The following is a 15950-nucleotide window of genomic DNA, read 5'->3' on the forward strand; positions in this document are numbered from 1 at the left end:
TCCTCTTCCTCTTCTCCTTCTTCTCTTCCTCCCTTCCTCCTCTTTACCTATGCCTCTTCTCCTCATCCTCTCCTCTTCCTCCTTTTCTTCTCCTCCTCCTCCTCTCCTCCCCTCTCCCCTTCTCTTTCTCCTCCTCTCCTCTCCTTCCTCTTCCTCCTCCTCCTCTTCTTCTCCTTTCCTCACTCTTCTCTTCCTCCTCCTCTCCTCTCCTTCCTCTTCCTCCCCTTCTCTTCCTCTCCTCTTCCTGCTTCCCTCCTCCTCTTCTCCTCCTCCTCTTCCATCTCTCCTCCTCCTCCTCTTCCATCTCTCCGCCTCCTCCTCTTCCTCTTCTCCTCCTCCTCCTTCTCTTCCTTCCCTTCTTCTCCTTCTCTTTTCTCCTCCTCTCCTCTTCCTCTTCCTTCTCTTACTACTCCTCTTTTCCTATGCCTCTTCTCATCCTTTCCTCCTCTTCCTCCTTTTCTCCTCCTCCTGTCCTCCTCTTCCTCCTTTTCTCCTCCTCCTCTCCTTCCTTTTCCTCCCCTACTCTTCCTCCTCCTCTTCTCCTTTCCTCCCTCATCTTCCTCCTCCTCTCCTCTCCTTCCTGTTCCTCCCCTTCTCTTCTTCTCCTTCTCTTCCATCTCTCCTCCTCCTCCTCCTCCTCCTCCTTCTTCTCTTCCTCTTCTCCTCCTTCTCTTCCTCCTCCTCTCCTCCTTCTCCTTTTCTCCTCCTCTTCTCTTCCTCTCATCCACTCCTCCTCCTTCTCTTCCTCTTCTCCTCCTCCTTCTCTTCCTCCTCCTCTCCTCCTTCTCCTCCTCCTTCTCCTTTTCCTCCTCCTCTTCTCTTCCTCTCCTCCTCTCCTCTTCCTCCTCCTCTCCTCTCCTTCCTCTCCCTCCTGTTCCTCCTGTTCCACTCTTCCACCTCTTCTCCTCCTTCTTCTCCTCCTCCTCTCCTCTCCCTCTCCTCCTCCTTCTCTTCCTCTTCTCCCTCTCCTCCTCCTCCTCTTCTTCCTCTCCTTCTCCTCCTCCTCTCCCTCTCCTTTTTCTCCTCCTCTTTCTTCTCCTTCTCCTCCTCCTCTTTGTTTCCTACACCTCTTCTCCTCATCCTCTCCTCCTCCTCCTCCTACTTCCTCCTTCTCCTCCTCCTCCCTCTCCCTCCTGTTCCTCCACTTCCACTCTTCCGCCTCTTCTCCTCCTTCTCTTCCTCCCCTCATCCGCCTCCTCTCCTCTCCTTCTCTTCCTCTTCTCCCTCTCCTCCTCCTTCTCCTCCTCTTCTTTTCCTCTTCTCCTCCTCCTCTCTTTCTCCTCTTCCTCCTTTTCTTCTCGCCCTCCTCTCTTCTCCTCCTGCTTCTCTTCCTCCTCCTCCTCCCCCTCCTCCTCTCCCTCCTCTTTTCCTTCTCCTCCTCCTCTCTTCCTCCTCCCCTGTCTCCTTCCTTCCCCTCCCATCCTCTTCCTCCGGCCGCCCTCCCCTTCCCCGCTCATGCCTCCCTCCTCCTCCTCCTCCTCCTCCTCCGTCCTCCTCCTCCGTCCTCCTCCTCCCGCTCCTCCTCCCGCCGTCGCCCTTTCCCCGCAGGTGCTCCCTTTCCTGGCCCTGGGCGTTGGGGTGGACGACGTGTTCCTGCTGGCCCATGCCTTCAGCGAGACGGGGCAGAACGGGCGGATCGCTTTCGAGGTAAGTCTACGGGCCCCACCGGCCCGGCCCTGACGCACGGCCATTCCCAGACTCCTCCACGCCCGTGCTCCCGGTCAGCCATTCCCAGATTCCTCCACGCACGTGCTCCCGGTCAGCCAGTCCCTCGGCCCCTCACACACATGATCTCCAACGGCCATTCCCAGACTCCTCCACGCCCATGCTCCTGGTCAGCCATTCCCACATTCCTCCACGCACGTGCTTCCGGTCCGCCATCCCCAGACTCCTCCACGCACGTGCTTCCGGTCAGCCATTCCCAGACTCCTCCACAGACATGCTCCCAATCAGCCATTCCCAGACTCCTCCACACCCATGCTTCCAGTCAGCCATTCCCAGACTCCTCCACACCCATGCTTCCAGTCAGCCATTCCCAGACTCCTCCACGCACGTGCTCCCGGTCAGCCATTCCCTCGGCCCCTCACGCACATGATCTCCGACGGACATTCCCAGACTCCTCCACGCCCATGCTCCTGGTCAGCCATTCCCAGACTCCTCCACGCACGTGCTCCCGGTCAGCCATTCCCAGACTCCTCCACGCAGGTGCTCCCGGTCAGCCATTCCCAGACTCCTCCATGCAGGTGCTCCCGGTCAGCCATTCCCAGACTCCTCCACGCACGTGCTTCCGGTCAGCCATTCCCAGGCCCCTCACATACATGCTCTCAGACAGCTATTCCCAGATTCCTCCACACCCATGCTTCCGGTCAGCCATTCCCTGACCCCTCTGAACACATGCTCTCAGACAGCCTTTCCCTCGGCCCCTCACGCACATGCTCACGGGCAGCCATTCCCTCAGCCCCTCACACCCATGCTTCCAGTCAACCATTCCCAGACTCCTCCATGCCCATGCTCCCAATCAGCCATTCCCAGACTCCTCCACGCACATGCTTCTAGTCAGCCATTCCCAGACTCCTCCATGCACATGCTTCCAATCAGCCATTCCCAGATTCCTCCGCGCACATGCTTCCGGTCAGCCATTACCAGACCCCTCACGTACACGCTCTCGGACAGCCATTCCCAGATTCCTCCATGCACATGCTTCCGGTCAGCCATTCCCTGACCCCTCCACACACATACTTACAGAGCAGCAGTGTGGCTCAGTGGAAAGAGCCCGGGCTTGGGAGTCAGAGGTCGTGGGTTCAAATCCCAGCTCCGCCAACTGTCAGCTGGGTGACTTTGGGCCAGTCGCATCCCTTCTCTGAGCCTCAGTTCCCTCATCTGTAAAATGGGGATTAGGACAGTAAGCCCCACAAGGGACAACCTGATCACCTTGTAACTTCCCCAGTGCTTAGAACAGTGCTTGGCACATAGTAAGCGCTTAACAAATACCACCATTATTATTATTATTCTCTGGGCCTCAGTTACCTCCTCTGTAAAATGGGGATGAAGACCGTGAGCCCCCCCGGGGGACAACTTGGTCACCTTGTAACTTCCCCAGCGCTTAGAACAGTGCTTGGCACGTAGTAAGCGCTTCACAAATACCATCATCATTATTATTATTCACTTCTCTGGGCCTCAGTTCCCTCCTCTGTCAAATGGGGATGAAGACTGTGAGCCCCCCGGGGGACAACCTCATCACCTTGTAACCCCTCCAGCGCTTAGAACAGTGCTCGGCACATAGTAAGCGCTTCACAAATACCATCATCATTATTATTCTTCTTCTCTGGGCCTCAGTTTCCCTCCTCTGTCAAATGGGGATGAAGACCGTGAGCCCCCCGGGGGGACAACCTCATCCCCTTGTATCCCCCCCAGCGCTTAGAACAGTGCTCGGCATGTAGTAAGCGCTTCACAAATGCCATCATTTTTAGACGGTGAACCCACTGTTGGGTAGGGACCGTCTCTATATCATCATCATCATCAATCGTATTTATTGAGCGCTTACTATGTGCAGAGCACTGTACTAAGCGCTTGGGAAGTACAAATTGGCAACATATAGAGATGTATATATGTTGCCAACTTGTACTTCCCAAGCGCTTAGTACAGTGCTCTGCACGCAGTAAGTGCTCAATAAATACGATTGATGATGATGATGATCATCATTATTATTATTATTATTATTATCATTATTATTATTATTAGAAGCTCCCCTCCAACCATCCCACCAGTCCCGGGGTCGGCGGTGGGGGACGGAGGTCGGAATTGGGAGCTGGGTGCGAGTCAGGCGGCGGAGGTCGGAGGTCGGAGCCCGCTGTTGGGTAGTGTCCGTCTCTAGATGTCGCCAACTTGGACTTCCCAAGCGCTTAATACAGTGCTCTGCACACAGTAGGCGCTCAGTAAATACGATTGATTGATTGATTGATTGATTAATTGATTGATTGATTGATTCAGGAGCGGACCGGGGAGTGTCTGAAGCGGACGGGCGCCAGCGTGGCCCTCACCTCCATCAGCAACGTCACCGCCTTCTTCATGGCCGCCCTCATCCCCATCCCCGCCCTGCGGGCCGTCTCCCTCCAGGTGAGACGACGACGACGACGCCTCCGGGGAGCCCGCCCGTATTCCCCCCAATCCCCCCAGAGCCCAGCTTGCCCCATCCCCTGCCATCACCTCATCCGGGAGCCTTCCCTGATTCATCCCGACGCCCCAAATCCTCCAGACTGTGACTGTCTCCATCCTCGCCGCCCCCCAAAACACCTCCTCCGGGGAGCCCGCCCTGATTCCCCCCCAACCCCCCTCCAGAGCCCAGCTCTCCCTTTTCCCTGAAATCGCCTCCTCCGGAAGCCTTCCCTGATTCACCCTGACACCCCAAATCCTTTAGACAGTGGCTCTCCCATCCTTGCCGCCCCAAAACACCTCCTCCAGGTAGCCCGCCCTGATTCCCCCAAATCCCCCCCAAGCCCAGCTCTCCCTAACCCCTGAAATCTCCTCCTCCGGGAGCCTGCCCTGATTCACCCCGACACCCCAAATCCTCCAGACTGTGGCTGTCCCCATCCTCGCTGCCCCCCCAAAACGCCTCCTACAGGGAGCCTGCCCGGATTCCCCCAAATCCCTCCAGAGCCCAGCTCTCCCTGGCCCCTGAAATCACCTCCTCCAAGAGGCTTCCCTGATTCACCCCGATACCCCAAATCCTCCAGACTGTGGCTGTCTGCATCCTCGCTGCTCCCAAAAAACGCCTCCTCCGGGGAGCCCGCCTGGATTCCCCCAAATCCCCCTGAGCCCAGCTTTCCCCATCCCCTGACATCACCTCCTCCTGGAGCCTTCCCTGATTCACCCCGACGCCCCAAATCCTCTAGACTGTGGCTCTCCCATCCTTGCCACCCCCCAAAAATGCCTCCTCCGGGGAGCCTGCCCAGATTCCCCCCAATCCCCCAGAGCCCAGCTCTCCCCATCTCCTGCCATCACCTCCTCCGGGAGCCTGCCCTCATTCACCCTAGCGCCCCAATTTCCTCCAAACTGTGGCTGTCCCCATCCTCGCCGCCCCCCCAAAACGCCTCCTCCAGGGAGCCCACCCTGATTCCCTCAAATCCCCCCGAGCCCAGCTTTCCCCATCCCCTGCCATCACCTCCTCCGGGAGCCTTCCCTGATTCACCCCAGCACCCCAAATCCTCTAGACTGTGGCTCTCCCATCCTTGCTGCCTCCCAAAACGCCTCCTCTGGGGAGCCCGCCTGGATTGCCCCAAATCCCCCCCGAGCCCAGCTCTCCCTAACCCCTGAAATCGCCTCCTCCAAGAGCCTTCCCTGATTCACCCCGACGCCCCAAATTCTCCAGACTGTGGCTGTCCCCATCCTTGCTGCCCCCCCAAAACGCCTCCTCCGGGGAGCCCGCCCGGATTCCCCCCAGTCCCCCCAGAACCCAGCTCTCCGCATATCCTGCCATCACCTCCTCCGGGAGGCGTCCCTGATTCACCCTGATGCCCCAAATCCTCCAGACCGTGGCTGTCCCCATCCTCGCTGCCCCTCAAAAATGCCTCCTCCGGGGAGTCTGCCTGGATTCTCCCAAATTCCCCCCCAAGCCCAGCTCTTCCCATCCCCTGACATCACCTCCTCTGGGAGGCTTCCCTGATTCACCCTGACACCCCAAATCCTCGCTGCTCCCCCAAAACACCTCCTCCAGGGAGCCCACCCTGATTCCCCCGAATCCCCCCAGAGCCCAGCTCTCCCCATCTTCTGCCATCACCTCCTCCGGAAGCCTGCCCTGATTCACCCCAGTGCCCCAAATCCTCCAGACTGTGACTGTCTCCATCCTCGCTGCTCCCCAAAAACGCCTCCTCTGGGGAGCCCGCCCTGATTCCCCCAAATCCCCCCCAAGCCCAGCTCTCCCTAACCCCTGAAATCGCCTCCTCCGGGAGCCTGCCCTGATTCACCCCGACACCCCAAATCCTCCAGACTGTGGCTGTCCCCATCCTCGCTGCCCCCCCAAAACGCCTCCTACAGGGAGCCTGCCCGGATTCCCCCAAATCCCCCCAGAGCCCAGCTCTCCCTGGCCCCTGAAATCACCTCCTCCAAGAGGCTTCCCTGATTCACCCCGATACCCCAAATCCTCCAGACTGTGGCTGTCTGCATCCTCGCTGCTCCCAAAAAACGCCTCCTCCGGGGAGCCCGCCTGGATTCCCCCAAATCCCCCTGAGCCCAGCTCTCCCCGTCCCCTGCCATCACCTCCTCCTGGAGCCTTCCCTGATTCACCCTGACGCCCCAAATCCTCCAGACTGTGACTGTCTCCATCCTCGCTGCTCCCCCAAAACGCCTCCTCCGGGGAGCCCACCCGGATTCCCCCCAATCCCCCCAGGGCCCAGCTCTCCCTGGCCTGGCTCAGTGGAAAGAGCCCGGGCTTTGGAGTCCGAGGTCCTGGGTTCGAATCCCGGCTCCACCACTTGTCAGCTGGGTGACCTTGGGCCAGTCACTTCACTTCTCGGAGCCTCAGTCCCCTCATCTGTCAAATGGGGATGAAGACTGGGAGCCCCCTGGGGGACAACCTCATCACCATGTATCTCCCCCAGCTCTTAGAACAGTGCCTGGCACATAGTAAGCGCTTAACAGATACCATTATTATTATTATTATTATCATTATTATTATTATTAATAGTTTTCTAGCCCGTGAGCCCATTGCTGGGCAGGGACCGTCTCCATCTGTTGCCAACTGGGACTTCCCAAGCGCTCAGTGCAGTGCTCTGCACACGGGAAGCACTCAATAAATACGAAGCGTGGCTCAGTGGAAAAGAGCGTGGGCTTGGGAGTCGGAGGTCGTGGGTTCGAATCCCGGCTCCGCCACTGGTCAGCTGGGCAAGTCATTTCATCATCATCATCAATCGTATTTATTGAGCGCTTACTATGTGCAGAGCACTGTACTAAGCGCTTGGGAAGTACAAATTGGCAACACCTAGAGACAGTCCCTACCCAACAGTGGGCTCCCAGTCTAAAAGGGGGAGACGGAGAACAAAACCAAACATACTAACAAAATAAAATAAATAGGATAGATATGTACAAGTAAAATAAATACATAAATAAATAGAGTAATAAATATGTACAACCATATGTACAACCATTTCACTTCTCTGGGCCTCAGTTCCCTCCTCTGGAAAATGGGGATGAAGACTGGGAGCCCCCCGGGGGACAACCTCATCCCCCTGTATCTCCCCCAGCGCTTAGAACAGTGCCTGGCACATAGTAAGCGCTTAACAGATACCATTATTATTATTATTATTATTATTATTATTAATAGTTTTCTAGACTGTGAGCCCATAGTTGGGCAGGGACCGTCTCCATCTGTTGCCAAATTGGACTTCCCAAGCGCTCAGTACAGTGCTCTGCACATAGTAAGCGCTCAATAAATATGATTGATTGATTAAAAGGGGGAGACAGAGAACAAAACCAGACATAGTAACAAAATAAAATAAATAGAATAGATATGTACAAGTAAAATAAATAAATAAATAGAGTAATAAATATGTACACCCATATGTACAACCATTTCACTTGTCTGGGCCTCAGTTCCCTCCTCTGGAAAATGGGGATGAAGACTGGGAGCCCCCCGGGGGACAACCTCATCACCATGTATCTCCCCCAGCGCTTAGAACAGTGCCTGGCACATAGTAAGCGCTTAACAGATACCATTATTATTATTATTATTATTATTGTTAATAGTTTTCTAGACTGTGAGCCCATAGTTGGGCAGGGACCGTCTCCATCTGTTGCCAACTTGGACTTCCCAAGCGCTCAGTACAGTGCTCTGCACATAGTAAGTGCTCAATAAATACGACTGATTGATTAAAAGGGGGAGACAGAGAACAAAACCAGACATAGTAACAAAATAAAATAAATAGGATAGATATGTACAAGTAAAATAAATAAATAAATAGAGTAATAAATATGTACAACCATATGTACAACCATTTCACTTCTCTGGGCCTCAGTTCCCTCCTCTGGAAAATGGGGATGAAGACTGGGAGCCCCCCGGGGGACAACCTCATCACCTTGTATCCTCCCCAGCACTTAGAACAGTGCCTGGCACATAGTAAGCGCTTAACAGATACCATCATTATTATTATTATTATTATTATTAATAGTTTTCTAGACTGTGAGCCCATAGTTGGGCAGGGACCGTCTCCATCTGTTGCCAACTTGGACTTCCCAAGCGCTCAGTACAGTGCTCTGCACACAGGAAGCGCTCAATAAATACGAAGCGTGGCTCAGTGGAAGAGAGCGTGGGCTTGGGAGTCGGAGGTCCTGGGTTCGAATTCCGGCTCCGCCACTGGTCAGCTGGGTGACCTTGGGCAAGTCGCATCACTTCTCTGGGCCTCAGTTCCCTCCTCTGGAAAATGGGGATGAAGACTGGGAGCCCCCCGGGGGACAACCTCATCACCATGCATCCTCCCCAGCGCTTATAGTAGGCGCTTAATACATGCCATTATAATGATAATAATAATAATAGGAAGCGCTCAGTAAGTGCGACAACGAATGATCCCGGCTCAACAGCAGGCCTATGGCCTAGAAGACTGCTAATAATCATAATGATGGTGTCTGTTGAGCGCTTAGTATGTGTGACTGGGCGCAGGGAGCTGTAGTAAGCGCCCTCTCTCCCCCTCGGGTGGAGTCCAGGCAGCTGTGGTGGTCGTCTTCAACTTCGCCATGGTGCTCCTCATCTTCCCCGCCATACTCAGCATGGACCTCTACCGCCGGGAGGACGGGCGCCTCGACGTCTTCTGCTGCTTCCCCAGGTAACCGGGACACTTAGTGGGCGCTCAGTACAGTGCTCGGCCCCCCCAGGAGGCGCTCAGTACAGCGCCCGGCCTCCACAGGAGGTTCTCAGTACGTACGGCGCGGCGGGCAGCGTGGCCATCTCGTCACCATCATCAGTCGATCGTCAATCATCATCAGTTGGATTTTCATCAATCATCAGTCATCATCAATCGGATTTATTGAGCGCTTACTGGGTGGAGAGCACTGTACTAAGCGCCTGGGAAGGACAAGTTGGCGATGTCGTCTGAGGGTCCTGGGTTCGAGCCTCAGAGGGGGCCAGGCACCGTTCTAAGCGCTGAATGACTGGCCGGGGGTCCGACTGGTCCAGCAGCAGCAGGAGAGGGAGGAGGATGATAATAACAATAATAATAACAATAATAATAATAATAATGAGGGTATTTATTAAGCACGTACTTTGTGCCAAGCACTGTTCTAAGCGCTGAATGACTGGCCGGGGGTCCGACTGGTCCAGCAGCAGCAGGAGGAGGAGGATAATAATAATAATAATAACAATAATAATAATGATGATGATGATGAGGGTATTTATTAAGCGATTACTATGTGCCAAGCACTGTTCTAAGCACTGAATGACTGGCCGGGGGTCCGACTGGTCCAGCAGCAGCAGGAGGAGGAGGATAATAATAATAATAATAACAATAATAATAATAATGATGATGATGAGGGTATTTATTAAGCGCTTACTATGTGCCAAGCACTGTTCTGAACGCTAAATGACTTGGCTGGGGGTCCGACTGGTCCAGCAGCAGCAGCAGGAGGAGGAGAATAATAATAATAATAACAATAATAATAATAAGGGTATTTATTAAGCGCTTACTATGTGCCAAGCACTGTTCTAAGCGCTGAATGGCCGGGAGTCCGACTGGTCCAGCAGCAGCAGCAGGAGGGGGAGGAGGATGATAATAATAATAATAATAATAACAATAATAATAATAATAATGAGGGTATTTATTAAGCGCTTACTATGTGCCAAGCACTGTTCTAAGCGCTGAATGACTGGCCGGGGGTCCGATCTGCCCAGCTGCAGCAGGAGGAGGAGAATAATAATAATAATAATAACAATAATAATAATGATGATGATGAGGGTATTTATTAAGCGCTTACTATGTGCCAAGCACTGTTCTGAACGCTGAATGGCTGGCCGGGGGTCCGACTGGTCCAGCAGCAGCAGCAGGAGGAGGAGGAGAATAATAATAATAATAATAATAATAATAATAATGATAAGGGATAATAATCATGATAATAGTAATAATAATAATGATAATAATGATGATGAGGGTATTTGTTAAGCGCTTACTATGTGCCAAGCACTGTTCTAAGCTCTAAATAACTGGCTGGATGTCCGATTGGTCCAGCAGCAGCAGCAGGAGGAGGAGGAGAATAATAATAATAATAATAATGATAATAAGGGTATTTATTAAGCGCTTACTATGTGCCAAGCACTGTTCTAAGCGCTGAATGACTGGCCGGGGGTCCGATTGGTCCAGCAGCAGCAGCAGCAGGAGGAGGAGAATAATAATAATGATAATAATAATAATAATAATAATGATGGTAGTTGTTAAGCGCTTACTATGTGCCAAGCACTGTCCTAGGTGCTGAATGACTGGCCGGGGGTCCGACTGGTCCAGCAGCAGCAGGAGGAGGATGATAATAATAATAATAATAATAATAATAATAATAATAATAATAATAACAATAATAATAATAATGATGAGGGTATTTATTAAGCGCTTACTATGTGCCAAGCACTGTTCTAAGCGCTGAATGACTGGCCGGGGGTCCGATCTGCCCAGCTGCAGCAGGAGGAGGAGGAGAATGATAATAATAATAATAATAATAATAATAATAATAATAATAATAATGGTATTTATTAAGCGCTTACTATGTGCCAAGCACTGTTCTAAGCGCTTTATGACTGGCCGGGGGTCCGATCCGTCCAGCAGCAGCAGCAGCAGGAGGAGGAGAATAATAATAATAATAATAATGAGGGTATTTATTAAGCGCGTACTATGTGCCAAGCACTGTTCTAAGCGCTGAATGACTGGCCGGGGGTCCGATCGGTCCAGCAGCAGCAGCAGGAGGAGGAGAATAATAATAATGATAATAATAATGATAATAATGATAATAATAATAATAATAATAATAATAATAATAATAATGGTAGTTGTTAAGCGCTATGTGCCAAGCACTGTCCTAGGTGCTGAATGACTGGCCGGGGGTCCGACTGGTCCAGCAGCAGCAGGAGGAGGATGATAATAATAATAATAATAATAACAATAATAATAATAATGATGAGGGTATTTATTAAGCGCTTACTATGCGCCAAGCACTGTTCTAAGCACTGAATGACTGGCCGGGGGTCCAATCTGCCCAGCTGCAGCAGGAGGAGGAGAATAATAATAATAATAATAATGATGATAATAATAATAATGATGATGATGAAGGTATTTATTAAGCGCTTACTATGTGCCAAGCACTGTTCTAAGCGCTGAATGACTGGTCGGGGGGTCCGATCGGTCCAGCAGCAGCAGCAGGAGGAGGAGAATAATAATAATAATAAGGGTATTTATTAAGCGCTTACTATGTGCCAAGCACTGTTCTAAGTGCTGAATGACTGGCCGGGGGTCCGACTGGTCCAGCAGCAGCAGGAGAATAATAATAATAATAATAATAATAATAATAATAATGATAATAATAATAATAATAATAATAATAATGGTATTTATTAAGCGCTTACTATGTGCCAGGCACTGTTCTAAGCGCTGAATGACAGGCCGGGGGTCCAATCCATCCAGCAGCAGCAGCAGGAGGAGGAGGAGAATAGTAAATAATAATAATAATAAGGGTATTTATTAAGCGCTTACTATGTGCCAAGCACTGTTCTAAGCGCTGAATGACTGGCCGGGGGTCCGATCGGTCCAGCAGCAGCAGCAGGAGGAGGAGAATAATAATAATGATAATAATAATAATAATAATAATGATGGTAGTTGTTAAGCGCTTACTATGTGCCAAGCACTGTCCTAGGTGCTGAATGACTGGCCGGGGGTCCGACTGGTCCAGCAGCAGCAGGAGGAGGATGATAATAATAATAATAATAATAATAATAATAATAATAATAATAATAATAACAATAATAATGATAATAATAATAATGAGGGTATTTATTAAGCGCTTACTATGTGCCAAGCACTGTTCTAAGCGCTGAATGACTGGCCGGGGGTCCGACTGGTCCAGCAGCAGCAGAAGGAGGAGAATAATAATAATAATGATAATAACAATAATAATAATAATGATGATGATGATGATGAGGGTATTTATTAAGCGCTTACTATGTGCCAAGCACTGTTCTAAGCGCTGAATGACTGGCCGGGGGTCCGACTGGTCCAGCAGCAGCAGCAGCAGGAGGAGGAGAATAATAATAATAATAATAATGATAAGGGTATTTATTAAGCGCTTACTATGTGCCAAGCACTGTTCTAAGCGCTGAATGACTGGCCGGGGGTCTGATCGGTCCAGCAGCAGCAGCAGGAGGAGGAGAATAATAATAATGATAATAATAATAATAATAATAATAATGATGGTAGTTGTTAAGCGCTTACTATGTGCCAAGCATTGTCCTAGGTGCTGAATGACTGGCCGGGGGTCCGACTGGTCCAGCAGCAGCAGGAGGAGGATGATAATAATAATAATAATAATAACAATAATAATAATAATAATAATAATGAGGGTATTTATTAAGCGCTTACTATGTGCCAAGCACTGTTCTAAGCGCTGAGTGACTGGCCGGGGGTCCGATCTGCCCAGCTGCAGCAGGAGGAGGAGAATAATAATAATAATAATAATAACAATAATAATAATAATGATGATGATGAAGGTATTTATTAAGCGCTTACTATGTGCCAAGCACTGTTCTGAACGCTAAATGACTGGCTAGGGGTCCGACTGGTCCAGCAGCAGCAGAAGGAGGAGGAGGAGAATAATAATAATAATAATAATGATAAGGGTATTTATTAAGCGCTTACTATGTGCCAAGCACTGTTCTAAGCGCTGAATGGCCGGGAGTCCGACTGGTCCAGCAGCAGCAGCAGGAGGAGGAGGAGGAGAATAATAATAATAATAATGATAATAATAATGATAATAATGGTAATAATAATAATAATAATAATAGTATTTATTAAGCGCTTACTATGTGCCAAGCACTGTTCTAAGCGCTGAATGACTGGCCGGGGGTCCGACTGGTCCAGCAGCAGCAGCAGGAGGAGGATAATAATAATAATGATAATAATAATAATGATAATAATAATAATACTGATGGTATTTGTTAAGCGCTTACTATGTGCCAAGCACTGTTCTAAGCGCTGAATGACTGGCCGGGGGTCCGACTGGTCCAGCAGCAGCAGCAGCAGCAGGAGGAGAATAATAATAATAATAATAATGATAAGGGTATTTGTTAAGTGCTTACTATATGCCAAGCACTGTTCTAAGCGCTGAATGACTGGCCGGGGGTCCGATCCGTCCAGCAGCAGCAGCAGGAGGAGGAGGAGAATAATAAAATAATAATAATAATAATAATAATAATAATAATAATAATAATAATAATGATAAGTGTATTTATTAAGCGCTTACTATGTGCCAAGCACTGTTCTAAGCGCTGAATGACTGGCCGGGGGTCCGATCGGTCCAGCAGCAGCAGCAGGAGGAGGATGGTAATAATAATAATGATAATAATAATAATGATAATAATAATAATAATACTGATGGTATTTGTTAAGCGCTTACTATGTGCCAAGCACTGTTCTAAGCGCTGAATGACTGGCCGGGGGTCCGACTGGTCCAGCAGCAGCAGGAGGAGGAGGAGGAGAATAATAATAATAATAATAATAATAACAATAATAATAATGATAAGGATATTTATTAAGCACTTACTATGTGCCAAGCACTGTTCTAAGCGCTGAGTGACTGGCCGGGGGTCCGATCCGTCCAGCAGCAGCAGCAGGAGGAGGAGGAGAATAATAATAATAATAATGATGACAATAATAATAATAATAATAATATTGATGGCATTTGTTTAGCGCTTACTATGTGCCAAGCACTGTTCTAAGCGCTAAATAACTGGCCAGGGGTCCGATCGGTCCAGCAGCAGCAGGAGGATAATAATAATAATAATAATAATAATAATAATAATAATAATAATAATGAGGGTACTTGTTAAGCACCTACTATGTGCCAAGCACTGTTCTAAGCGCTGAATGACTGGCCGGGGGTCCGATCGGTCCAGCAGCAGCAGCAGCAGCAGCAGGAGAATAATAATAATAATAATAATAATGATAATAATAATGATAGTATTTGTTAAGCGCTTACTATGTGCCAAGCACTGTTCTAAGCGCAGAACGACTGGTCGGGGGTCCGACTGGTCCAGCAGCAGCAGCAGGAGGAGGAGGAGAATAATAATAATAATGATAATAATAATGATAAGGGTATTTATTAAGCGCTTACTATGTGCCAAACACTGTTCTAAGTGCTAAATGACTGGCCGGGGGTCCAATCGGTCCAGCAGCAGCAGCAGGAGAATAATAATAATAATAATAATAATAATAATAATAATAATAATAATGATAATAAGGGTATTTGTTAAGCGCTTACTATGTGCCAAGCACTGTTCTAAGCACTGAATGAGTGGCCGGGGCTCCGATCTGTCCAGCAGCAGCAGCAGCAGCAGGAGAATAATAATAATAATAATAATAATAATAATAATAATAATAATAATAATAATGGTATTTGTTAAGCACTTACTGTGTGCCAAGCACTGTCCTAGGTGCTGAATGACTGGCCGGGGGTCCGACTGGTCCAGCAGCAGCAGCAGGAGGAAGAGGAGAATAATAATAATAATAATAATAACAACAATAATAATAATAATAATAATATTTATTAAGCGCTTACTATGTGCCAAGCACTGTTCTAAGCGCTGAATGACTGGCTGGGGGTCCGATCTGTCCAGCAGCAGCAGCAGGAGGAGGAGAATAATAATAATAATAATAATAACAATAATGATAATAATAATAATAAGGGTATTTGTTAAGCGCTTACTATAATAATAATAATAATAGTAATGATGAGGGTATTTGTTAAGCGCTTACTATGTGCCAAGCACTGTTCTAAGCGCTGAATGACTGGCCGGGGGTCCGACTGGTCCAGCAGCAGCAGCAGGAGGAGGAGGAGAATAATAACAATAATAATAATAACAATAATAATAATAATAATGAGGGTATTTGCTAAGCGCTTACTATGTGCCAAGCACTGTTCTAAGTGCTGAATGACTGGCCGGGGGTCCGACTGGTCCAGCAGCAGCAGCAGCAGGAGGAGGAGAATAACAATAATAATAATGATAAGGGTATTTATTAAGCGCTTACTATGTGCCAAACACTATTCTAAGCGCTGAATGACTGGCCGGGGGTCCGATCGATCCAGCAGCAGCAGCAGCAGCAGCAGGAGGATAATAATAATAATGATAGTAATAATGATAATAATAATAATACTGATGGTATTTGTTAAGCGCTTACTATGTGCCAAGCACTGTTCTAAGCGCTGACTGACTGGCCGGGGGTCTGATCCGTCCAGCAGCAGGAGGATGATGATGATGATGATGATGATGATGATGATAATAATAATAATAATAATAATAATAATAATAATACTGCTGATATTTGCTAAGCGCTTACTATGTGCCAAGCACTGTTCTAAGCGCTGAATGACTGGCTGGGGGTCATATCCGCCCAGCAGCAGGAGGAGGAAGACAATAATAATATAATAATAATAATAATAATACCGATTATTACCATTATTAGCATTGTTTCTCACCTCCTCTTGCTCTCGCTCAGTAAATACGATGGAATGAATGAATGCTTAACAAATATCATCATCATCATCATTATTATTATTATTATTAGTGGTTGTTTCTCACCTCCTCCTCCTCCCGCTCTCGCTCAGTAAATAGGACGGAATGAATGCCTAACGAATACCACCATCATCATCATTAATATTATTATTATTAGTGGTTGTTTCTCACCTCCTCCTCTCACCCTCACTCGTAAATACGA

At 48.8% G+C, this 15950-nt stretch overlaps 1 protein-coding gene across 7 annotated transcripts in view; it reads left to right on the forward strand.

Annotated features, from left to right (window-relative positions):
- PTCH1 (patched 1) overlaps positions 1-15950 on the forward strand; it is a 141487-nt gene that overhangs the window by 64179 nt on the left and 61358 nt on the right. For all 7 annotated transcript variants that reach the window (XM_038768137.1, XM_038768139.1, XM_038768140.1 and 4 more), the window contains 3 exons: positions 1549-1647; positions 3991-4116; positions 8695-8813. In XM_038768137.1, the coding sequence (XP_038624065.1) occupies positions 1549-1647; positions 3991-4116; positions 8695-8813 (344 nt within the window). The remainder of the gene's footprint in view (positions 1-1548; positions 1648-3990; positions 4117-8694; positions 8814-15950) is intronic.

This window comes from Tachyglossus aculeatus, chromosome Y3, assembly GCF_015852505.1.
Source record: "Tachyglossus aculeatus isolate mTacAcu1 chromosome Y3, mTacAcu1.pri, whole genome shotgun sequence".
In the NCBI taxonomy this organism is placed as follows: Eukaryota; Metazoa; Chordata; class Mammalia; order Monotremata; family Tachyglossidae; genus Tachyglossus; species Tachyglossus aculeatus.